General features: G+C 47.5%; 1 protein-coding gene across 1 annotated transcript; it reads left to right on the top strand.

The window, feature by feature from the left end:
• The first annotated feature begins 1,914 nt into the window (after positions 1–1,914).
• LOC144098426 (uncharacterized) lies at positions 1,915–25,814 on the top strand. Its single transcript, XM_077631052.1, has 2 exons — positions 1,915–2,082; positions 24,060–25,814. The coding sequence occupies exons 1-2, from the start codon at positions 2,067–2,069 to the stop codon at positions 24,536–24,538; spliced, it is 495 nt and encodes a 164-aa protein (XP_077487178.1). The 5' UTR covers positions 1,915–2,066; the 3' UTR covers positions 24,539–25,814.
• Positions 25,815–26,328: the final 514 nt, after the last annotated feature.

Here is a 26,328-nt window from a genome sequence, read left to right as displayed (position 1 = left end):
CGTGCATTAAACACTATTTTCTGAACTGGTTCTTGTCTTCCGAACGTAATTAGGAGAAGTAGTGGAATGACGATGAGCCTAGGTCATTTTAAAAACAAATTTTTGTGTAGCAAAGAACAAGCAATGGCGCGGAAATCCTGACACTCTAAGAGCCACTCGTTATACAGCTGCCGCTGTTTCAATTTCGGGTTGGTGGCGGACGATGCCTCTTCTCATCGATGACAGGTGATGTTTATCGCTTTAGCGTGTCATTTATCTTCCAGACGTGCTTTTAATCTAACTCTATTGCACAGCCACGTTTCATCTACACAGCACGAGAGAAACGACTGACGAGAAAGACGAATGCAGCAGCGCATGTGACAAGCGATGTTAGAAGTCAACTGCACCAAGCATCACGAATAAAAGCCCATTCAGGCATAATTTACGACAGTACGAAACAGTACTTAATACGCTCCGTCTGAAAAGCAGTACCATATACATTTTGGACGCGCTAATGTGAACCAGCAGAACACCGACGGCACCTCGCCAGATTGTGGTGCGGCCTCGCCCTAGCTCGCTCCGGTTCGGTCTAAACATAATTCGGTGAAATGGTCACGGCAAAGTCAGCTGCCTTTATTTATTCTTTCTTAAACTTATCACCCATTGATGGTATAACTTTGGCTTAGAGCGCGACAACGTGCATCACAACAAAGAGCAGAGTTGACGACGCTAGCGCAACAGGACGACACAGTTGAGTAGACGAGCATCCGTACGTACGTACTGTGTGTAGCGACGTTCTGTCGTCTGCTAGTGTCGTCCCATAGCGATGCAATGGACCCTTATTTTTGAAACGTCTTTCCCGAGGACTTTGCTGCCCTCCTCATGCAGTTGACGGCGCAACAGGTAGGCATTGTCACGAAAAAAGACAACGTCGAAAAGACAAGGTGCTAACTGGAAAACGAAAAACTGAAACGGAAAAACCGTGCTGAGGTTTGATTTCGTGCACTGCCAAAGGCTGACTTCCGGGACATGCAGCCCAACTTCTGTTGGTGTCTTCACTTTCGATATAGAGGCTAGAAGGTAGCCTCTATATTTTCGAGCGCCCGATGCGGCATCCAGACACCTAGTGGAGATCAGTGGTACACACGCATCTCGCCGAACGCCCGGAAGTCGGAGTACCCAGCATGCCTTGCGGCTCGTGTTTAATAATAGTAATAATTGGTTTTTGGGGAAAGGGAATGGCGCAGTATCTGTCTCATATATTGTTGGACACCTGAACCGCGCCGTAAGGGAAAGGATAAAGGAGGGAGTGAAAGAAGAAAGGAAGAAGAGGTGCCGTAGTGGAGGACTCGGTAATAATTTCGACCACCTGGGGATATTTAGCGTGCACTGACATCGCACAGAACACGGGCGCCTTAGCGTTTTTCCTTCATAAAAACGCAGTCGGGTTCGAACCCGGGAACTCCAGATCAGTAGTCGAGCGTCCTAACCACTGAGCCACCGCGGCGGGTCGTGTTTATGGAAATGTAAAAACTAAGCTAGGATGGTGACAGTTTTTCAATGCTTGCAGGAGCTTTACGGTAGCGAATAAGCTTCGACAGCAGACACAAAAAGTGGTCCAGACCTTAACGGCATCACTGTAATATAAATTGCTGTGCGATGTCAGTGCACGTTAAAGATCCCCACGTGGTCGAAATTATTCCGGAGCCCTCCACTGCGGCACCTCTCTCTTCATTTCTTCTTTCACTCCCTCCTTTACCCTTCCCTTACGGCACGGTTCAGGTGTCCAACGATATATGAGACAGGTACTGCGCCATTTCCTTTCCCCCAAAAAACCAATTATAATTGTAATCTCATTTTCAGCCGCAATACGCATCGACCATGCCATCAATTCTCTGAAACGCAGCACTAGCAGCGCCACCATTGAGCGAAGGAGGCGTTGACTCAGTGACTCAGTCAACCGTTGGGTACCTGCGTCTGCCGGCGAGAGTTGACCACTGACCGTGCTACGCAGCGCAAACTGTGAAGCATAGTGACTGATAGTTTCAAGAAAACGCCACCGCGTATCTCGCACGACGTACGCTAACATGTCACCAATCCAAGGTAAGCATTCATTCTAGCAACGTATGTATGTAGGTCTGTTAAGCCTTACGGCCGCGTTTCGATGGAGGCGAAATGCAAAAGATGCGCGAGTGCTGTGCGATTTCAGTGTATTCTGATGAATCCCTGTTGTTCTAAATTAATCCGGAACCCTCTACTACGGCGTCACCCACAGCCAGTGTGTCGCTTAGGGCGTTAAACCTGATCACGGAAGAAGCCGCCGCGGTGGCTGAGTGGTTATGGCGCTCGGCTGCTGTCCCGAGAGACGCGGGCTCGATCCCAGCCCCGGCGGTCGAATTTCGATAGTGGAGAAGTTCCAGAGGCTCGTGCACTGTACGATGTCAGTGCACATTAACGCTGGGTGGTCGAAATTTCCGGAGCCCTGCACTACGGCGTCTCTCATAGCCTAAGACGCTTTGGGACGTTAAACCCCCATAAACCATGATCTCGAGAGCGCCTTTCGAGTTGCCAACGTCACGGAATGCACATATACCATGAGAATGCACATATACAAATTCGAACTATGTATTTTATTGAAATTTTTGGTTGCAAAAGTGGGGTTCAGCGTGCTTTTCCTAAGCAAAATTTCTCTTGGGGAGGGGGGCGACCCCCCCCCCCCCCTTTCAGTTTGCCCTTGTATGCTGTGCTGTGTGTGCAAGACCCCTGATGGTCAGAGTCGTCATATGTGCCTTCCACTACAGCAGCTGTCGTACCTGTCTTCCAGGTTTAGGATGTTAAACCCCACAAAGAATGGCAAATTCTAATTAGTTTGCACTTGTTCTTACATACTTCGTGCAGAAAGAGAGTGGTGTCATTTATGCGACAAAGACTATAAATAATGTAATAGTATTTAAGCATTCACTACCATGGTGTCCTTAGTATTTATTTAAACAATGCAAAGAGAATTTGGTCTGCGATGTCTTAGCATTGTGAAAATTGTGTATGATAGCCATGTTTGCTCCCCCTACCAGGAACCTGAATCGCTTCAAGAATGTCAGCTTAAAGGAGTATAGACACCTAACTTTTGGGTGCGTGTGTTCTTGTTTTTATTGATGTGTGAAGAATTATTATTCATAGATTGCCACCTGGTATTCTCCTACGACCGCTAAATAATTTATAATCATTTTTATTTTTCATGCTGTTTCGGTTTCAACAGCCGAATGAGGACTGTGATGTCAATGTGTGCTTACAGTTCACGTGAGACATGAAAAAACTGCAATATAATCTTGAATAAACAGCGCGAACAAAGACGAGCACAAAAGACAAGAAAGCGAACGACACGTCTTTTGTGCTCGTCTTTGTTCGCGCTGTTTATTCAAGATGCTTAACCAACTAGCCCGCCAAAACGTGTTAACGCAATATAATCGCTGCTTCCACATTCGTTCTCATTCCGGCTCTTGAGGAAGGCTGGCTTAAGCACTGCCGTGAACTAAAACGATGAAGCAGAGATTATATCCACGTTTGTCCATGCCTCACTTGACACAAAAGCACTCTGACGTCGCAGCCATCGTTCGGCTGTTGAAACCGAAACAGCATGACAGAAAAAATTTGATTATAAATTATTTAGCAGTCGTAGGTGAATATCACATGGTGATTCATGCGTAGTAGTGTCTCCTGCACCACTGTTGAGAAGAAAACGTGCCACCAAAATTAGGTTTCTATACTCCTTTAAGAATGTCATACATGGCCATCCTGGAAGCTTTCCAGGAGCAGGTTGCCTGAGGAATAGTATAACGTCTTAGTATGACTACACTACACTTTGTACTTAGAAAACAATTATTTTAGAGTGTAGTAATGTCACGTGCTTATACGCTCCAAATATATATATATTTTTTTTGCTGGAATGAATTTCGAATTTCATGCATTACATCCTTGAGCAAAGTTTTTGATAACAGGTTTATTGCATGAAATTGCCATTTACAAAAGTGGCTCATGTTTTCGGCAGGCCTTAGTTATACTCTCTGATGAGTGATGTTGCCCTTTCACTTTTGCACTGAGGCTGCTTTGTGCACACAATTTAGTGTTCGGTGCTGTTCAAGATGTTGAATGCTGTAATCTGGCTTCATAGTGTGCATTTTTGCAGCTGGTCATGCCAGTACTGTCGTCTAGTTCAGCAGAGATTAGGATTTGCAAAAATACTGCAGTATTCAGTGCTTCGTCTTCAATGCTGTATTTCTTCATACATACCTTGGCACCACGAGAGGTGGCTCACTCACACTCATGTCCACTTGCGCTCCTGTTCACCCACATTGACTCATTCACACTCATGTCCATTTGCACTCATGTCCACTCACATCCATTCATAAGCTGAAGTTACATGAATGCGACAAAAGTTGACTAGAGTCCCCGTTTTGACAGAAAGAGGAAAGGAAAGGGGTGAGTTGTCCTCTACTCTCTTCCTCAACGTTTTTTCACTTTTGTTCAGAAAGTGGACTGGAGTGGACTTCTGTCGCATTCATTTAAATGTGGCTATACCCACATCCATTCACTCACTTATGGTTTAGACTGGGCTCACAGCCACCCAAACTTGTTATCTCTAGTAGACCGTGGCCGACGTCGTTCATGGGAAAAAGGGGCCTTTGTTTTGGTCCCCACCCCTTGGGTATTCTGATGTGTGTGAATACACCCACAAAAGCAGCAAGCAGTGTCGGGCTCTGGCCAATTTTCAGAAGGGGTCGCTTGTCACGTGTCTTCCTGCAAAGGTTCCTGTGACTCGTCCGAAAGTAAGCGCCAGCACCATTATTCCTTTCCAAATACCTCTCAGTACTTCATACCTGTTGTACCCCCACAATGCCCTATGTTTCATTATTCCGGCATCTCTTCGCCCTTTTGCTATGAAAGACTGTTCGTGCTTTTCCGTGTACATATGCCCGTTGTTTACCCATACCCCGAGATATTTGTATTCGGCCACTCGGGGTATGTCATGGCCTTGTATTGTAAGCTCCTGATCAGTTGTCCCGTTGAAAACCATCACACCTTACTTAGTTGCATTAAAACTGAAAACTAGACTGTCTCCTTCGTCTCTGCAGCAATTAACCAAAGTTTGCAAATCTTCCTGGCTATCTGCTAACAGTACAATATCGTCCGCATACACTAAACCCGGTAGTCGTTGCTCAACAACCTTTCCGCCTAATCTCTACGACAGATCATAACATAGATTGCTTCCTTGTAGCCTTCTTTCCACTTATCATATAAAGCATGAACAGCAGCAGTGATAGAGGACAACCTTGCCTTAGTCCTTTGTGTACCTCGACAGTTGTTGTATTCTTAGTTCCTTCCCGTGTTATTTCAACTTCATTTTCTCGATATATTTCCTGTAGAAAATCAATTGCCTCATAACCGACACCTACGTCTTTTAATATGTTCCACAGGAGTTCCGTGTTCACGTCGTATGCACCGCTTATGTCCAGGGAGGCTAAATACAGAGGTCTGTTTTCCGCCTTAGCTATTTCTATGTGCTGGGTACACACGAACAGGCTATCATCTAAGCGCCTACCACTTCTGAACTCGTTCTGAAGTTCTCCTAGTATTCTATTACTTTCTACCCATGACTGTGTTTTCATTTTCACCGCCTGCATCGCCAGCCTGTATATAACTGATGTTATTGTAATCGGTCGGAAGGTTTTCATGTTCGTCTTATCGCCTTTACCCTTATAAATCAAATTCCTTTTACTCTGTTTCCAGCTGTGCAGAATTTGCTTATTTGTTATGACTGCCTTTATGCTTTTATCAGCATTTCCTTGCCTCTTGGGCCAAGCTCATTAATTAGCTTGATTGGAACTTCATCTATCCCTGCGGACGTACATCTTGAAATATTTGCTTCTGCCTTTTTCCAGTTAAGGTTGTTCAGTTCTACGCTGTTTTCTATTGTGCTGTCCTGTGTTGCTCCCTCATTAGGGGAGATTACCCTATCGTCTTTCTTAAATGACTCAGCTATAACTGATGAAGTGTAGTTCACAGCGTCATCCCCCTCTAAACATCTTCCCTCGGCATCATGATTCTGTACCTGCTTTCTGTGATTCGCTTTGCCCAGCCAGCTTACATGGTTCCAGAAATTTCCTGGCCCCCCTTTAGTTGCATCGCGAACTTCAGCCAGCCAGTGATCAGAGGAGTGCTTTATTTTAGCCTGGACGAGGACCTGCGCTTGCTGTTTCTTTTGTCGATAAGATACCCATTTTCGGCCTATTTCCTCTTCAGATAACTGCGCCCTCTTTGCTTCTCTGTGTTCCCGTGATGCCAACCGTCGTTGTTCGATGGCCTCCCTAAAATCCTTATTCCACCAACTTCGTGGCTTCCTCTTTCCTCTCCAGCAGTTTACTCCTTTTACTTCTTTAATTTTTGCACTAATGAGTAGTTCTAACATATAATTCCACTTTTCCATGGGATGTCTCTGTATTGCTTCCTCTGTGCGGGCTGCTATTTGAGCCATTTGCGTGCTCTTTTTGACTCCCCTTCATTTCTTTTTTGAGCAGGGCTCCTAACTGTAGACTAATACGCTTATGATCACTACCCAGGCTGTACTTCCCCTCTTCGTCTATTTCCATTATTCCCCTTCCCATTGGCCCCTTCCTTTATTATGGAAGGGGCCAAAACAATGCGCCCTTGCCAGGTTGTGGCGAAAAAAAAAAGACGAAGGGGGAACAGAATAGATGAGCGATAGGAGGGGAGATAAGTGAAAAGAAACTCGAGGGGGAACACCTATGCAAAGAAAGACAGGAGCGGGTTGCACCCCCCGCATGCCACGGAAGGCCACATTGATTAGAGCTGAGATTTAGGCGAGTTGGTAAACATTCATGGTGGGTGAACAGCGCAACAAAAGCAGGATGGCGCTTGTCTTGCCTTTGTCCCGCCTTTTTGGCACTGTTCACCCACCACGGAAGGCCACAACTTCCGGGGGGACAGGGACTGAACGTGCAGGCCGAACGAACACCCTCCTTGGTCGGCGGTGGCATTACCCCCTGAACAGCTTTCAGGCCTGCGCGTCACGTGACGCGACGCCAACGACGTCACTGCGCGCCAGCTGAGAGCCGTGAGCGATTGCCGTGCGCTCGCCTCGCGCGAACTGATGCCACAGACAGGCTCGTCGACCGCCAGGTCCGCGCGATTTATCAGGGCCAAGACAAATAATTAAGATTACGGACAGAATTATACATATTTATTTATCACAGCAGTCTCTGTCTGTATGCATATTTACAGATATTTACTACACATCGTTCGCGGCCAAAATGCATGACAGACAGAAAACGATATTGCGCTGCAATGTAGATGGATGTTGCCTTTTATACTGCGTGCTATAAAATCGTAAACAACTGACAGCCGAAACAAGTTGTTGCTCCGATAAGAGATACACACAGTTACAATACCAATCTGTATATTAAAGTAGGCCCTGTGGCACGGTACAAGTTTCAGATGAATGAGAGGAAGCAGAACATAGCACATTGCAATGCCAAGAGGCCAAGAGGTAGAAAATGAAAACCATACTCGCATCTTAACTGTAGGTTAGAAGAAAATATCATTTCATTCATTTTTCAGAGTAGGTGGCCGCCCTTCAATGGCACAAAACACAACATATTACTTTGTAGAGTCGAAGACATGCAAAGAAACCACAGTACATAAAACACAGTTGTGACTAAACTGTGGACTAGGTTATAATAAATAAGTGACACAAAGAATCACTTATTTCACTGCTGCAGGTACAGGAATGCACAACGGATCCACTGCACAAACTGCATTGCACAATAATATAGACACTAATACAATAATACATAATAGACACTGCAACAGTAGTACAATAATATACACTGCACAAGAAGAGCACATACAGACAAAAGGTGTGACAAATAAGTCATTCACCTACCACAGCAGGCACTGTCTAAGGTTCAGCTCAGTAAAAAAAAAACATTGCACTTAACTGCCAAAATACTTTACAATTTCAGATTAAAAACGAAGAACTGTCATTTAAACTCTGGGCTAGAAAGCATGCATGACGCAAACAAAAGAAGGCTCATTGCACTACAACAGGCAGAAGTTCGGCAAAGAAATCACACGAGGAAACTGCAATAAAATATCTGCAGTGCAATTTTAAGTAATTAAATGTGCGGTGTACAAGTTATGGAAAATTACTTTTCAAGAAAGATTTGGGCTTTTCTGTTTTTTGCCTTCTGTTGTTTTATAATATGAAGTTGATCATTCCTTTGTTTGCATAAGTTGTTAAGCATTATGTTTGCGGCACAGTTTGCAACAAGTGTGACAAGGAGCTCGTAGGCATGCCCATTTTCACATGCATCTATGTCCTCAAGCCTCAGTAGAGAGTTGAGCGTCAGTTGCCGAACGACATTCCTTTGGTTGGGCCCATGGAGAAATTGTGTGCAGGCACTTTGTGTCACAAGCTTTGTAACTACAACCTCCGTGTACATGACTATTGTAATCACAAGGGCAGAGGGAAACTTGAGTCCACCTCGGTCCAGTTGTGCGATTAAGGAATGGGTGTCTTCTTCCATTTCCGTCTCACTTCCGGTAACAACCAAGTTTCCTCGGCAACTTTCACACTTTACAACTTTCATTGTAGCATGTGCACAATACCCGCCAACATAACCAATAACTGGCATTCGTTCTCTGAGTGCATCAAGGTCAGCGTCTACAACTTGAACACTAAAGGAGGTTCCTACATCTCTGACACTGTCTCTCCGATGTTTCTGCAGTCATCAGTGCTCATCTTTGGCAGGGCATTTTGAAGGCGAATCCTGCCCTCTGTCTCACAAAGCTGTCGAACAGATATGTGGTACTGCCCACCAGCCATTTGCCGGTACTGTCCAAAACGACTCTCGAGAGGATCCGTTTGAACTTTCCCTAGTAGGACGTACTTAAAATGAAGTTCACTTATGCAGTACTTTGCCAATGCCAGTAAGGATTGAGCAGATAGCCTTAGGGCACTCAATGTGTCCTGAGTAAGGACCCCAGTGTCATGCCCATAAAATTCCCAGACATCAAGCCAGGTAATGAAACCATTCAGAAAAGCTACTTTTGGGTCATCTGTACTGCAAGACATGGATTCTTCGTAAACAGTACGATGATGGAAGCCTTTATTTGGCGTTTTTACGTTGACAATACTCCACCAGCGAAGAATGATTTTGACGAAATCTCCTGTTGCTGCCGCATGTTGAAAATCAGCTTCACCACTGTGAGCTGCCAGGGCTGTGGCTACGTGTGGATTAAAAACCTGCAGTACCAGCTTCACATTTTGCCGTTCCAAGTTGCTCGGATTAAGTGCCTTGGATGTCGAGCCATACCCAGACTTTTTCAGTAGAGATGGCTCCTCTTTATGTAAATCTCTCAAATTCTCAAATGAGGCAGTCATTTTGCATTCAGGACGAACATCATTGTTTGAAAGCTCGAAGCATGGGTAGAAAAAGCAAGTCCCCGCATTTTTCTGATTCAGCCAATTGTTTCTGATACACTTCAAAAGATGTACAGCATCTACCACATAAAATAATGGCCAATCTGGATCTGCCGGATGTGGATAAACATGACGAAGCATTGGCTTTGGCAGAAACATCTTCATTACTTTTCTGTTTAGAGAGTTATTGTCACAAACAACGGCTATGACCCTGTACCCAATATCTTCTAAGCGTATGATGACCTTCTTCAGTATGGCATGAAGTTGGTCGCCCTGTATGGTTTTTACCGGAAGAATGTGTGCTACCTCCTTGAATGAGCTCAGCAGACTTTGTATCATAAACACGTGTACAGATGTGGCTGCCTTGCTGGAATTCACTGCAACACCACATATCCTGACCCCTTATAATCAAAACAAGGCTTGATATGAATTTCGTCAAGCATCAACGTCACTGTCTTTTCATGTGGCTGCAGATGTGTAACTCTCTGGGAAACATACTGAAGAAAAGTTGCATCACAAGAATCAAGTTCTGGGCACATTTGTACAGATGAGCACACTTTCCTAATAGTGCTCGGATGGGGCAAGGCTAGTGTACTTGTTTTTTTCAAATACTTGTAGGCATGCGGCAATATTGTGTGGAGAATGCATGCAAACACCATTACCTGTGTGCTGTACTGAATGCGCTCTGCAGAGAGCAGTGTAAGCTGTTCCTTTAAGGGGGATGTGGGGATCGGAACAAACTTTTTCATTTTTTAACTTAGAGTGATGAAATTTGGCAGACAGGTTTGAAATAGCATCAAACAGACAGCTACAAAGTTTCACAATAATATCTTCAGTAGTTTTTATTTTATCATTATTTATATATTGCTCACATGTTGCTTGCTCGTGGAAAGCCTAGCGTGACAGCAAAATGGGTTATGGGTTTGTAAATGTTTTTAATAGTTACTAAGAAGTATAGCCTAAGTCAAGATTCTCTTGATTTCTTTTTAAAATTCTCTTCTCTTCTTCTAAACAACATAGTATGCACCTTCCCTTTATGTTTAGAATGTATCATGCTCCAATTATTGTGTAATAAAAAATGGTGAGCCTAAATGGTAAATCTGAGACTGTCTTGACATAAGGCACACTTCAGCAATTGCAACAAAACAAACAGGATTAAAATCCGTGCTCCCATTGCCGTGCTATGCTTTCCACGAGTGAGGTGATAAGCCCAAAACAAACTTTTGAGAAAACAAGCCTCAAAGTTCCATACTGGCACACACTGTCTAGAATGCTCCTGCATTGTAAAATTTGGTGTCCTTGGCAGCAGGTGACTTCTTAGCCCTCTTAGCAACTTGAACAAGCATAAACTCCTCTTCTGGAGGTGCGGGAATGGCATTTTCCTGTGAGCCAGTCAGCCCGAGCTTGCGCTCCATTGCTGAAACCGCGCGAAGCGATTTGCGAACTCTCGACGCTTGCAGTTCTGCAGTTTCCGCGAACACAAATCGTGTTTTCAGGTGAGCTTGAATAGTGTGACGTTCACTGGGTGAACAGTCAACACTGCGATGAGCGGCAAGGACGGCCGCCGGTGCATCCGCGGCAGCGAGCGTGCGCCCGCGTTGCAGCTCCGTCGAAGCGCCGGAACTCGTCAATGGCATGGGACTGCCTTCACTGGCGGTTGTTTGCTGCGGAGACATCTCGGCATTGAACGACTCACCGTGGAAGCGCGTCTCTGATGCTCTGCAGGCTGCAAGCCCACTCCGTGATCTGTGCTGGACGAACTTGCGACGGGACGCTCGCGTATGGCGGGACGCTCGCGTACGGCGAGACTCACTGGCATGTCGATCGTCACCGGTGAAGTAACACTGCGCCCGCGCTTCAACGGCGAAAGATCATGGTTCGTCTCACTATCGCTGGCTGGTGCTCGACTCGGCGCAAGATCCCACAGCACGTTGGGCGAGAGATCGCACAGCACGTTGGGCGCGTACTCCGCAGATTCTGAACGGACGCTCGGCTCGGCGGAACCACCTGCTGACATCGCCGCTTCTTCCATGCTGTGACGGGCTTGCGTTTCCGCTTCACGTTGGCATGCTTCGTCCGGTACTTCTTTTCGAACGTGCGCGGATCCATTGCACGTGGTCGAAGTCCTCGAAACACAAGAAAAGGAAAGGCCAGAAAGGCTTCCCAGCAACGGACGAAAGCAGACGCTCCTTGCCTCAGCCGCCATTATGCCGCGGCGTCGGCCAATGAGGAGACGCCTTACAACGCGCCGCGGCGCAGAGCCAATCGGGGCGCGGCAGCCACTGGCTGCTCCGTGCTCCCACCCTCCGGTTTTTATTTTTTTGTGCGCTTGCTGGCTGGCATGGGAGGAAGGGAAGGGCTGGGACAAAGAGTCAGAGTCGGGCTTTCCGATGATACCAAAATGGCGGCGCTCCGTGGCGGGAAATTCGAGCGGTCGCGCCTTGAACTTCGCGGCTTTTTCGCGATTTCGGGCGGATGTGTGGACACCGGCACCGACAAATATATTTATTTTTAGTGCTTAGAGTTTGTTTTTCGGTGAAATATTTCAGTACAAGATAGAAATGATGCTGTAGTTTCAGAAAAGTGTACTTTTCAAAAATCGATTTTTTTCGCGAAAATCGCGATCTGATCCCCGCTTCCCCCCTTAAAACTTTCACAGCCCCTTTCTTGTTTTCATTAATGCTTGCTTCCAATTTGTCCAGAAGGGAATTTACTGCAAGCGACAGGTGGCGAGAACTACAACGCTCGCCAGACTCGTCAGGCAGCATGCACAGGTTGTTCAAAATTTCCAACAAGGAGCTTACTTTGCAAACCGAGTCTGGTACAACAGCGCTACCAAGATTCTTGATCGCGGATCCTTGGTAGCAGGCTGAGACTTGAGGAGGTTTTCGAACACAGTCAATGACGCCTTCATCCAAGGTTCACGATCGTTGATGTTCAAAAACATCGTACACTTTTCTTTATGAATCACAGTCCACTGCACTTACACTGAGGCCACTTGCAGGCGCACCTTTAGTTCTTCGAGTGACGAAAATTGGCCTCTCTCCTGCTCCGCTTCATATGACGCCAGTGATCCTTTGACCGCACGGGCGAGTTGGGAAGCTTCTAGTCGGCTCCTCTTAGCATCAGGTGCTTCTCTCTTGCTGTTGTCTGGTGCTGAAAGGTACGAAGGGCAGTTGGGAAATACGGTAGGCACCGATCCACGACGCAACCGCGGTACTGGCAATCGAACTGTAAGAACATTTCCTGTTCTTGGATCCGCGTACGATGTCGTCGTCTCGATGCATGAAGCGTCGAAATGATCGGCGCAAACTTGCACAAACGTACAAACGTTTCGTAAACATCTCAGAATCCACTTATTAAAATGACTCGGTCTGTGCGCACGACGTCGTGATCTTGAACCGGAAAAGGTATGCACACGACGCGACCTTAGCGCCCTCAGCAGCTGTGGCGGCGCGTGCTCGACGAAGACTGTTCGGGTTCGGCTGCCGGCTGTCGAGCCCGTGCTCCCTACTACGGCGCCAAACATGGCTCACAGACGGTCTCGAAGACTGCTTTCTCGTCGTAGTCACGTTACTCAAATCGGCGGCCGGACGGCTCGGCGTTGTGTGCCGCTACCGCTGCCCATGCTGGCGATATATACTGATCGATCGCGGGTGCGGTCAGCGCCGTGATGCTCGCCCGCTTCCTTGTGCACATCGAATTTTCCTTTGCAAACATGTTCGGCCGCAGCAGCAGCGGACATACGAAAGCCGGATACAGGCAAATTGAGTTTGGACCCGCCCGTCACGTACAGGAGTTTCGGTTACGACTTATATGCCACACACTGCACTTTTACTTAATGGAAAGAAATAATTATTATTGCTTCTTCTGATAAATTGCCGGAAAATTGTAGTTCTGCTTTACCAATGTTTCCTCGCATGCCTATGCTTTTTTCATTGTGAACTACTAGAACTTATGTGACAGTCTTCAAAACTTATAAAGTAGCTGTGCGTACTTCACACGGTTCCACGATTCCAGGCAGGCAGCCACCTCGCCGAACAGAGAATGTAGCACTGCTAGAAAAACAGTTATAAGCTGCTGTCGTAGTCTATGACTGCAGTTAAATGTGATAAGGAGCACCAACCTAAGATCGAGTTCCGCGCGCGAGTCAGCCCGACGACGACTATGGGGTCGCGGTATATTACTGTTGTAAGGCGTGTCGGTTCTGATTCTGAGCAATACAGCACGACCACGGCGTTGCGGCGGCCGAGCCAAATATTCTTCAACAGTAAAAGGATGTCAGTTAATTCTGATTCGGGGCAATACGGCACGAGCACGGCGTTGTGCTTTTCAGCGTAACTGTCAAGAATCTCGCTGCCAGCAATCCGGGTACCTTCGTAAAAGCGGAAAAGAATTGCCACCGCACATCGCTTTATTTACAGATTGCATCGCCAGCAGCAGCTCACGACGCCGCGCCAAGCAGTAGTACGTCCGGCCGCCGATTTTAATCAAGTAGTCGCGGCGGCCGGCGACCGAGCCGAACATTCTTAGAGCGCGCGCCGCCGCCACCGCCGCTGAGGGCGCTAAGGTCGCGTCGTGTGCATACCTTTTCCGGTTCAAGATCACGACGTCGTGCGCACAGACCGAGTCTATTGAAATAGCCTAATGCTAGCCCATTTGTCTATAAGCGTGTTTGCAGCAACGCAATGTGGCCACAATCAATCTATCTGGGCTTCGGAAGTATCACAATAAACGCGCCCCGCGGCGCAGGGAGCGTGAAAGAAAGAACAGCAGGGACTAAAATCATGTCGCTGGCGATGCGGCTTCTGCAAGTGTCAGCCTGCCGGGTGTGACGTCAAAATTTTGGGCGCAGGCCTGAAAGCTGTTCAGGGGTAATGGCGGTGGCTGCCGGGGCAAAACCGGAAACTGCGTCGCCGCGAGCCCTCTTGAAGGCGTGACGTGTCGGAGCCGCCGTCACTAAGGGAGGATTACATCGTCCGTGTGAATTAAGGGAGCGCTGCATGACGCGTTGCGCGCGGATCCGGGCGAAAGCCCGGCACCGCTGGTCCCTGCGAGGCGCGGAAGCGGGAGTTTTAAGAGCGTTAGCTCTTACTAACATTTGCTCGTTTCGCGTTCGTTTCTACGTCCGCTCTCAGATTTCAAGATAACGGCTAAATCCGCGATCATAGCCGTAAAACTTCGTCAGCAAAATGTGACACGTGACCGGGCGCAGTCGTCGGGCCCGCATGGCGGCCTGATTTACACCCTGTACTGGAGTTCCGCTAGATATGTACCGTCTGAGCGGGTGCCGAGACTGGTGCCACTTGGGAGTCGCCATTGGTGACAAAATTGTGGCCCATCCGCTTTGGCGCAGAGGGTTCGGAGTGGTGGCAAACGAATTGGCACAATTAGGCGCACAAAGTTGTTTGTCGGGTTGAAGCCTGGTATGTATGTGGGATTCGTACCGACGACCTTTGTTCCTCAGACCGTAATGGGGGCGATCTTCGGAGGGCCTTGGCGGGTGAACCAGTGGTCACAGAGGGATGCAGGTGGTACTAACCGAACCGTCGTTTCGTGATGTACACGCTGGTGCCCAAATTTGTCGAAAGCGTAGGTGAAAACAACTTAGCTAATGCTCTTTATTTGATATCGCATTCGCGAATCATTCGTTTAATTTGTAAGGTAAAGAGTTTATGAACGCAATTTTTTTAAACTCTATTTAATTATCGACTCGCTTTTGGGGTCTTGTACGCAGCATGAACCCTCTGGGTATGTACTGTACATCGTGCAAGCATTTTATAGCCAACTTGAAACCGCATTTTCAGGGACCCTTTAACGGCCAACAACGCGTTTGCCTTGACAGCGATCGCGAGCATGAATACATTCTCGCAAGAGCACCTTGAGTCTCAAGGGGATGGCGCTTGGCGCCACCACGGACCCTTAGCCCCCATACCGAAGCTGTCATCCGCACCATGGTGATAGGTTTTAAGGTGAAGGGTAGAAACCATGAACGGTGGCGGTCGGGGTCATGATCAAGCTCCGGCCGAAGGGCTCCCTATCTGTTTACCGGTAGGGGGCTCCGGGACCTTCCTGTGAATAAGACTGTGAACCACAGGCGACATTTTAGTAACCATCAGCATATCAGTATCGCATGAGTAACTCTTCTAACAAAACCTGATCGGTCCCTGAAAAGGAACCGCACCGATGAAAGCATTGCCAGAATTCGACCAGACTCTCAACATTTTCCTCGTTTCCTGATCGTCCACTCTCTTGTAGACAATGAACCAATTGCTGCCATGTCTATTTTTCTCAGTGCTAGGACTCTGGATAAAGTGATAGGCAAAAACTACAATGCAAAAAAACACATCCGGTGACCTTCTTGTCGAAGTGTCAGAGACTACTCAGACACCCTACTCAAGCAAAAACAGTTCGCTCACCTCCTGGTAACCATCTCCCCCCACCGCAGCCTAAACACAGTACAAGGTGTTATATCCGAACGCGACCTTATCCATGAAACAGACTCATAGCTGCTTGAAGGCTTCCGAGGTCAAGGTGTCATTGCCCTTCGTCGCATCACCATAAGGCACGGAATGATGAAGAGGTGGTTACACCCCACGTCGTCCTGGCTTTTGAACGTTTCCTTCTACCGGATGCTGTCAAAGCAGAATTCATCCAGTGTAAAGTTCGTCCCTATATACTGCCAAAAGTATGGGCACGGATCCAAAACATGCAGCGGAAAGCTCACATGTGGGAAGTACGGTGCCCATGAGCACCCAACCGATAATTGCAATGCCGCTCAGCTAGAATGTCCAAACTGCCACGGGCCAAACGCCACGTACTCGCAGACATGTCAGACATTCAAAAATGAGAAAAAAATAATTCACTGAAAGTCACCGAAATCATCTTATTCCCAGAAGCCCGGAAGAAGCTCTCGCTTCTCTCTGGAAGATCCTACGCTGATGCAGCATGCCGGGGGCAGGGTGGCGTCTCGTCATGGTGGGCATGCAATTCAGCATTGCTGATGCGCACCCACCTCGGGCCCTTACCAAGCAGCCCCCTGCTGCACCCACATTCCATGTCCAAGAGGTCAACTTTTCACAGACCCCTGGGAAAACACAGACAAATGAAAGGGAGTCTCTCCCTATGGAAAAATCCACGTCTGCTTCCGAGTCTCCACCGGAAGCAATAAACGTGACACCGGAATCCTCAGCGTCGGAGCCGCTGAGGAAGTCCCCCAAAGAGAGGCGTAGTCTTCTAGACCACATCAAACCACAAAGACAACTTCCAGTCAAGCCGCCTGATAAAGGCGGCTACATCTAAATAACCCCCAATAGTCTTCGCTTTCTCACTAATATGTCTGTTGAGTGCATTATTCACTGGAACTGCAGAGGTCTACTTAATAATCTGGATGACATATATGAAATACTCGCACAATATCATCCAAACATACGTTGCTTACAAGAAACACACTTAAACCCAACACATACAAACTTTCTAAAAAAATATGTTGTATACAGGAAGGACAGGCAAGGCAGTGCCCACTCATCAGGTGGCGTTGCTATAGTGGCTCAGAATTCAATTCCCTGTCAATGTCTTGCACTGGCTACTGATTTAGAGGCAGTGGGAATACGAGCTCTAACTTTCGGCAGATTAATAACCTAATGTTCCCATATATCCCACCAGATCAACGCCTGTCCATTGATGAACTTGAAGAACTTATTGACCAGCTACCCGAGCCGTTCCTGTTGGTTGGCGACTTTAACGCACACAACCCATTATAGGGAGGTAATAGAACTTATTCTCAAGGTGCGCTAATTGAAAAATTCCTGTTATCATCTGCTCATGCTTATTGAATAGAAGAGAACTAACACATTTTAATGCAACACGCAGCTCATACACGGCAACAGGCCTTGCTATTGGCTCTCCATTGCTCTTGGCAGCTACTGAGTGGGCTGCTATTAATAACCTGTATGGAAGTGACCACTTCCCCATTTCTTTAAAGTACACAGAAAATATAAATCCCAGGGTAAATAATCCTATAAAGTTTGAAGAACAGATTGCTGACTGGAAGTTGCTCCGGGAACTCTTAGCATTTCCCTGTTCATCAATTACAAACATGGTATAGATTAATCACAATCCTTGGTCACATTGCATATTATAGACTCTGCACAGACATCAAGTAAAATACAAAACAAACGAAAGCCATGGTGGAATGCATAGTGCAAGAAAGCTCATCAGGACCAAAATAATGCATGGTCAAAATTCCACCGTTATCCGACTGCTGAAAACATGGTAAACTTTAAGCGAACTAAAGCAAATGGCAGGCGTACTCGGCGTATATCCAAATGGGAAAGTTGGCAATCATTTCTCTCTTCTGTAAATTCTTACACAAATACGCTTAAAGTGTACAGTAGACTAAAAGCACTTAAAGGGCATAGTTCACATTCAGTTTCTCTTGTTAGCACTGCTGGTGATACATTGGAGCACCAAACAGATGCATTAGGCAAACACTTCGAAAACGCTTTTGGCTCAGCGCATTATACAGATTCCTTCTTGAGATACAAGCTAGCTGAGGAGCGCTAACCTATTCACAATAAGAAAAGGACATCAGTTGGAGGATACAATAGCCCATTTACTTTACAATAGTTGGAAGTTGCCTTAAGCACTTGTGGCAACTCAACAGCAGCAGGCCCCGACAGGATCATATATGGAATGCTCAGGCACTTGCATGAAGAAACCCTTGAAACTGTCCTGTGCCTCTTTAATAAGATATGGGCTGCTGGACGTCTTCAAAAAGCGTGGAAAGAAGTGATTATTATCCCGGTATTAAAGCAAGGCAAAGAAGCCACTCTTGCGGCCAGTTATCGGCCAATTGCCCTAACCAGCTGTTTATGTAAACTCTGAAAAAATGGTAAATCGTCGCCTTGTGCATTTTCTTGAAATCAACGGTCTTCTTAACCAGCACCAAGCTGGATTTAGGGCTAACCGGTCAACCACTGATCAGCTCGTTGCCTTCGAATCTTACGTAAGGGTTGCCTTTGTGCATAAACAGCACTGTTTATCTGTTTTCACTGATTTAGAGAAAGCTTATGATACCACATGGCGCTATGGTATCCTGTCCGTGACCTGTCCGTCTTTGGGATATCAGGGAACATGCTGTCCACCATTCAGTTATCTGTCTGAACGAACATTCAAGGTCTGTGTAGCGAACTCGTTATCCAAGCAGTTTGTACAAGAGAATGGTGTCCCTCAAGGCTGCAATCTTAGCTGCGCTCTTTTTATAGGAAAAATGAATTCATTAAAGAATGTCCTGCCTAGATCTATGTCCTACTCCGTTTATGTCGACGATGTACAAATAAGTTGCAAGTCATGTAATTTGTCGATCTGTGAGCGGCAAATTCAACTAGGAGTAAACTAAGTAGCAAAGTGGGCAGACCAAAACGGTTTTGAAACCGAACTCATCAAAGACTGTAAGCGTACTCTTCACAAAAAAAAAGCGTGGTATTAGACCTAAACCCATCACACTTAACGGGCAGAATATTGATGTCCGAAAAGAGCACAAATTTCTCGGCGTCATAGTCGACAAAAAACTTACGTTCATCAAACACATTAAGCAGCTAAGACTTAAATGCTTGAAATCAATGAACTTTCTAACGATTCTGTCCCACCAGTCTTGGGGTACAGATCGAGACTGCCTGCTGAGTCTTCTAAATAGTGTATTTCTATCAAGTATTGACTACGGCTCAGTAGTGTACGTGTCAGCACAAAAAAGCACCTTAAAAATGCTTGATGCTGTGTACCACCTGGGTCTGCGGTTCGCTACTGGTACTTTCCGTACAAGCCAAGTAGCCAGTTTGTGCATTGAAGCGGACCGATGGTCACTTGGACAACGACGGATGCACACAAGTATAATGTACGCTATGAAGGTATTTTCTCGTGCTGACCATCCATGCAACGTGCTGTTGCGAAACCCAACCAGTAATCTGCTCTTTTCAAACCGTCCGTCTGAAACCCCACCTTTACCCTAGAGTTGCCACACTTGTCCAAGACATAAACATACCAGTCTCTAACATACTGGTAACTTCTTCTAAAGACATAATTGCTCCCTGGGAAGTGTATACAGTTGACTGCGACGCATCTTTTTGTGAGGTTGGTAAGAATGGGTCACCAATTGCCATAAAACAGCATTTCCTGTCCCTACAAGCAAAATATCAGTTCAGAGCATTCATTACACGGATGCCTCAAAGACATCCTCAGTTTCATGTGCAGTTCACAGTTCTCAATTTTCTGAAACAAAAACAATAGACACATAAGCATATTTACTGCGGAATGTCATGATATTCTTTGGGCTGTTAGATTTATTCTTGAAAAGAAAGTCCCAAGCTCTGTTATTTACTCAGATTCCTTAAGTGTGGTTATGGCCCTGTCTTCTGGGAAATCCTGTAAAAACGTAATGAATTCCCTCTTGAAATGCCTTATGTCTGCACGCACATTTAACCTTAAAATTACAGTATGCTTGGTACCAGGCCACTGTGGAATAGATGGAAATGAAGAAGCTGATAGGCTTGCAGCATCAGGTGCCGAACTGGGTATATCGATATAAAACAACTTACATACCAGGACCTCAGGCCATATATTAGGACTGCACTTCGCAAAGAGTGGCAGCAGGATTGGGATGAACAAACAGTTAAGAAACTGCACACAATAAAACCATGGATTAGGAGGTATGCCACAGAAAAACAAAATAGATTCAAAGAAGTTGCTCTCTGCAGGCTGAAGACAGGGCATACATACATCACACACTCGCATCTTTTACAGGATACTCCGGCACCACAATGCGCGAGATGTAGAGTCCACAGTTGTCCGCACATTAATCATATGCCCCAGACTGGATACACAAAAACGACAGCACTTTCCTGAACTTTAGAGATTTAAAATACTAGTGCACCCTTCATTATTTTTTGATGATCACTGCATGTTTTCATTGAATCGGGTTTTTAAATTTTAACTGATGTAGGTTTCTCACGAGAGAGTTCATATTCAAAGTAACCTCAACACCTCCTCATTGCTGAGGAGAGTGCTGAGCTTACCCATAGCTGCCAGATGTCTCGCTCTTCTTGCTCAAGCAAGGATTGTGGTTGCAGCTACCTGGCTTCGTCTTTCATATATAACTCCTCTTAAAATGAGTTTTAGACGCTATAAATCGCTTTAAGCCATTCCACCAGATACTCAGGCACCCTCTTCACACACTGTAATCATGCACATACTCACTACTCTTAGGCCCTATGCACCTCGTGTTGGTTTTATCATCTGTACATATTTTAGCCTGAGTCGACCAAAAATCTCGTGTTTGGCGTTCTTTGACCTTAGGGGCCATTGCGCCATAAAAACCTAGAATCATCATCATCATCATCATGCATGAAAACATTGTACGCAAGATGTGACTGTGACCTTTTTTTGGCCGCATGGGAAATCGAGTGTTCTGAAAAGATCGAGTGCGTGCTTTCAAAAAAGGAGAAACGACTGGAATTGGCCTTTTTCCAATAGCGCACCCCTACGGCGGCTGCGGCTACATATTTGCCCTGGGGAAAGGAGTGCAAGGGGGAGTGGCCATTATAAATCCCTTTACAAGAGCCTCTCGGGCTTACTTTGTGGCGTGTTAGGAGCAGTATTGACTTCGTCTAGCCAGAGCAGCTGTTGCGTGGCTGCCGAGCAGTACGTTGTCGGCGCCGCATTTTTTCGCTGATTAAGGACGCTCGAGAAGTAGACCGTGCGGTCGCGCTTGAGGGCGGCGCGTGCAGAGACCACGTGCGCGCGTCTCCTTGAACAGGCGAGTCGCGTCGTTGGTCGAGGAAACGTCGTTCGTCGAAGAACACGTGCGCACCGAACTTGACCATTTTGCAGGGCATGCTCTGTGAGAACGATGGCGAGGAGGCTATGCGCATGCGCAGGACGTCACTGGAAAAAAAATTGCCATTCCAAAAGTGGTTACAAGAAATCGTAGTGTCCAGATACCAGTGCAGAAATAATTATTGAAATCGGAGGATGCAAACCCCAGTGACAGGCGACATCCAAAGGATATCCGAGTGATATCTCGACAGGTATGAGGATATCCCTGGACGATCCCGAAATCATCCGGGGACATCCCGTAGGGATCACTTTCGCGAGCGTTTCTGTATCCCACGGAGGTCCGTGGTATATCCTTCGGGATCTACAGGGGACCAAATATGAATGTGAAGGTTATGGCTCATTTTGCTCTTTTACAGACATTTCGATGTGATAAAATATCTCACGACAGGGCAAAAATGTACAAAACTCTTGTGCAACTGAAACTGTATTGCTCATCTCTGAAGATCACATCTGCATGTAGCCCTGTGCAAACGACTCATCGTGTTTAAAAATATAAAGGGTTCGAAAAATTTGGCATCTCAATAATTTGAATACGCAGCCCAACATCACATCGGCTACAGGGCAAACAATGAAGTCTACAAAGAAAACTCATGATGACGTGCGTCCTGTGCTTTCTTGCCAGTTGCCGCCGGGGTAGCTCAGCGGTTATGGTGCCCTGCTGCTGACCCGAAAGACGCGGGTTCGATCCCTGCCGCGGTGGTCGAATTTCGATAGAGGCGACATTCTAGAGGTCTGTGTACTGTGCGATGTCAGTGCACGTTAAAGAGCCCCAGGTAGTCGAAATTTCCGGAGCCCTCCACTACGGCGTCCCTCAGCCTGAGTCGCTTTAGGACGTTAAACCCCCCATAAATCATAAATCTTTCTTGTCAGTCTTAGTTGTTTGCGCTAGAACGTACTATATCTCTGAATGGGGCGATCACTGTCAATCCGTTGATGAGCACCGGGGTACAAGCACGTGTTGAGACCACGATGGGGTGCACGCGCCAGGAAACCTTCCACTAAAGGTGACGAAACGTGCAAAATATAATGACGAAGTTCCAGCATTTCGTCTGGGGAGTCGACCTCGGTCTCTTGCCCAAGATACAGCGAGGCGCGATTCCGAAATGACCACCCATGGAGCGCCAAGACTGAGGAAACCTCATGCGTGCGTATAGAACAGTCGCAACTTGAGACATGTCATGGAAAGCGGCCTCGTTTGGGCGTATGCACAAGATGTGAAGAAATGCTTGCCTGTTTATGTACGCATTGTCACGCTTCTACTTTTGCTGCCCTCAACTGCATTGCTCGATGATGCAGAAATATCCGGAGACAGCATCATCGCTGCCAGTGAACTTTACGCTCGCCATTATCGGGAATAAGCGATGCTGACACCCAGCGCATGTGCGATTAAAAGGCGGGAAATGCTTCGAAGGGTGCAAACAACGCCGTGAACAACACAAGGCGACACAACGGTAGGGTAACAGCACACCGAGCAGTGTGTGCCGCGGTAGATAGAGACAACACAAACACACGCCAGTATGTAAGTGAAACTTTCTTATCCAGGAGTGAAATTATAACAAAAAATCTTCTTTTTAACTAGTTTTTGAAGCAGTCTAAATAAGGATTTAAGTTAGATTATAATAAGGATTTAAGTTAGATTATTTACTACGTGTGGAAAGCATCGGCAACTGAGTCGCGGGAATTTTGAACCCCTGGAGCGTCTATATATATATACGGGGTCAGAGCTTGGCAGCCGTAGTGGACGTAGCGGCTCGTAGTGGGCACAGTTCTCGGTAAACTGGCCATGAAGGTTGTGTGGTCGGGTCCAAAAGCGCGTCCCAAGGCCCCCTTCTCTTTTCTTTCCACCAGAGATTGTGACCATCGTTGTATAGCTTTTTGAGGAGCGTATCCTAAAGAGATGGGTGACTTGAAATTGCAACATTTTTGACTGCATAGAAGCAGATTTAAAGCCTATGTGTGCAGAGGTACAGGAAAAATGTAGGATGTTTAAGTGCCCGTAATATGACCGGACCGTATACCCGCCGGATAACCTACTGGGACATCTAGATCATCCCTAGGAAGTCCTAGTAGGGATAAGGATATGCGGCAATGATTCGGATATCCCGGGACTTGTGTTTTCACTGGGACGAAGGTTATTCCAGCGCCTGCCGTCAACTCGCTCCGTCCGTTGTCCCTGCGCTGTTTCTTTTTCAAAATAGTGTTAGGTTAAATTGCAATTCACTCACCCATTGCGGAGATTGGGCGCTACCTATCAGAAGCCCTCCTGCAGCCCTGCATTTTGACGGCGCCGTCGCTCTGCGTACATGCGTCGCAGGCAAGGGAAGTGTGACTGAAGGGTGGAACAACACGGGGCCCCTTCCCCTATACCAGTGTGTGTGTGCGCGTGCGTGCGTGCGGGTTGAAATTGACACTTAAGTTCGGCGATAAAGTGTCCATAAAGCGAGTCGTCCATAATAACGAATCGTGATGAAAAGGAATGCTCGAAAGAAATTTAGGTTCACCTAGGTCCGCTTATGTGTAGTGGTGAGCACTGCAGTTATAATTGGTAGCTTTAAGTATGTTATCCTGGTCGCCATTACCTTTAAAGCAATGTGCAGTGCTTTAATGCAATGGTCCCCACTAGGCTCTGTGCATTTTCACCCTGTCCATTGTTCACACTGCGAGCTTCGAAAATGTACTTTTTTCTACACAGGTTGGTGGCCCGGATGGCGTCGCAGAAATACGTCTAAGCCGCAGCTGCATCTGCTCTCTGAAGTGTGGCTGGCCCTGCGTGCACACCCGAAGGCACAGGGCTGCCTAGTGCGGGAAATAATGGCCGTCTGCAGATCGTTCATGGACGGCAAGTATGCGGCCTCGCGCCTTCGGAGCGGCGCTGAGCCAAAGTTTCGTCGCTTTGTGCGCTACTGGCCCCACTACTTCGACTACGACCGCGAGCAGGACACGATCGCCGTAGCCCGTCACTCGCCCAGCTCAGCCGCGGATGAGTGGGTCGTCAGGTACCTGGCGCTGCGCATCGAAGAGTCGCCGTCCGGATGTCTCGCCATAGGGGGAAGAACCCGTTGCAGCGTGGGGCACCCTTCTTCCCACCGCAATGGCACGTCACTTTGGAGTCCTGTACGCAGGCGACTTGCTTCGGTTTCTGAGGCTGCACTCCGCAGATTTCATTCTTGACGGCGACGTTGCGCGCCTGTCTGAGAGCCGTTGCCAGTGGAACGTGGCGCAACGTGTCAGGGAAGAGAGTCTCCTTTTCTTCTTCGTGGATCTGTTGCAAAAGATCGGGGCGACGGAAGACGCGCCATGTCCCATTCGTACTGTTTGCAAGTACCTTTCGTTCATTAAAAGCCAAGATAAAACGTTGCTCAACGATGGCTACAACCTCAGCCTGCGCGTGTTTTTCGTGCTTAACCATGACGTCTTCGTTACCACGGGATGGGGCGTATTTCTGAGGAACCGCGATCCGCGCTACGGTGCAGCGTTGTTTCTGAAGCAGCTGGTGAAGCGGCTGGTCCGGATTTATGGCTCACGCTCATCCGGACAGGCGCCGAAGGTGACCGTTGAGGAGCTTGCCTTAATAGCAAAGCATTCGTCATCGCCTCTAGCTCAGTACTTCGTCGATTCTGCGGAGAACCAAGTGAGGGCGATTGCCCGGCGATATCCTGCCATGTTCCACGTATCCGAGCGAGGCGACCAGCTGTGGCTGCGAGATGCGTGCCCGCCTTGGCCAGAGAACGGGTGGAATGCGGGCGCTGAATCCTCTGCAGTGGCTTACTTCACCGACGTCCTCTTGCACGTGGGTGCTACATCGCTTTCACGAGCGATATGCTTCAACAACATCGTCGGTGCGGTTAGCGCGGCGCCAGCGAGCTGTAAAACCTACCTGGAAAGCGTGTACCCTGCGCTGGAGGTGATTGATTTTTTCCATCTCCACCCCAGCGTCTTCGACTTGTCCTCGGTCAACCGGGTGTTTCTCAAGAACGTGGAGGTGATGCCGCCAGCGGCTCCTGCCGGCGCCGGAGGCCAGTCTGACGGCGCTTAGAAGCAAGCTGTTAGGTTCTACGTGGCAAAGCTGCTCAAGTAGCACGTCCGCGACTTCAGCACCGGTCTTCTGGTCTCTTGCATGGAGAGAGTGTGCGATGAAATTCGCGCTTACTGCTTGGCGCCACGTAGGCACAGCCTGCACGACGTCATCGAAAGTGGAATGGCGGCGTTAGGAGCTGAAGCCGATTCGACGCCTCCGCCAGTGACGTGTGAACCCGCGGAGGAGGAGAGTGCCAGCAAACGGGAAAAGGCTTGTTACATTCGGGCGCTCGCCCGTCTGGGTGACCCCGAAGAACGACCCCGATCCCCACCTCCAACAGGCTGCTCAAGCTGAGAGCGGGGCCTTGCCGGGCATGCTTTCTTTTTCAGCTGCTGAATTTTTTTTTCAATAAAAGCTGCTCCATCGTTTTTTGACTGGAGTATGTCCGATGTATGCTCATTCGTCATTGAGTTAAAAGTGCCTTGTAAAAAGGCCGTTGCTGTCCGGATTGCTTAGTTGCTGATTGCGGGACTAGCTGGGGACATAATGGTGCCCCATTGCAGTGGTTCCTGCACCTTAACAATTGAGTCGCGACTATGGGTATGATGACGCTAAAAGTGGCATTGCATGTCGTGCTGGGGTGCTCGGCGTGACATGGCGTATAATAATGTGTGGTGGTATATTCGGCGCGCCTACCAAGGATATACGCGCGGATATTTCAGGCGAAACTAGTAATGCTGGCTTTGTTCTGCTCTAGTTGCTTAAACTGATTTTAATGCGATAGCATTAGAGGTGTCGGGTGCATAATGCGTCATCGGAGATAAAATTCGCCCATTGGCTGGAGGGTAGTGACGTCACCAAACCGAATAACTTCCATTGGCTTGATGGAAGTGACGTCACCAGACCGGTGGTGACGTCGCTTCCGGAAAAGCTACTAGTGCTA

Source organism: Amblyomma americanum, chromosome 1, assembly GCF_052857255.1.
Source record: "Amblyomma americanum isolate KBUSLIRL-KWMA chromosome 1, ASM5285725v1, whole genome shotgun sequence".
In the NCBI taxonomy this organism is placed as follows: Eukaryota; Metazoa; Arthropoda; class Arachnida; order Ixodida; family Ixodidae; genus Amblyomma; species Amblyomma americanum.
Note: the sequence above shows the minus strand (reverse complement) of the source record. Positions and strands in the feature narration are given on the sequence as shown.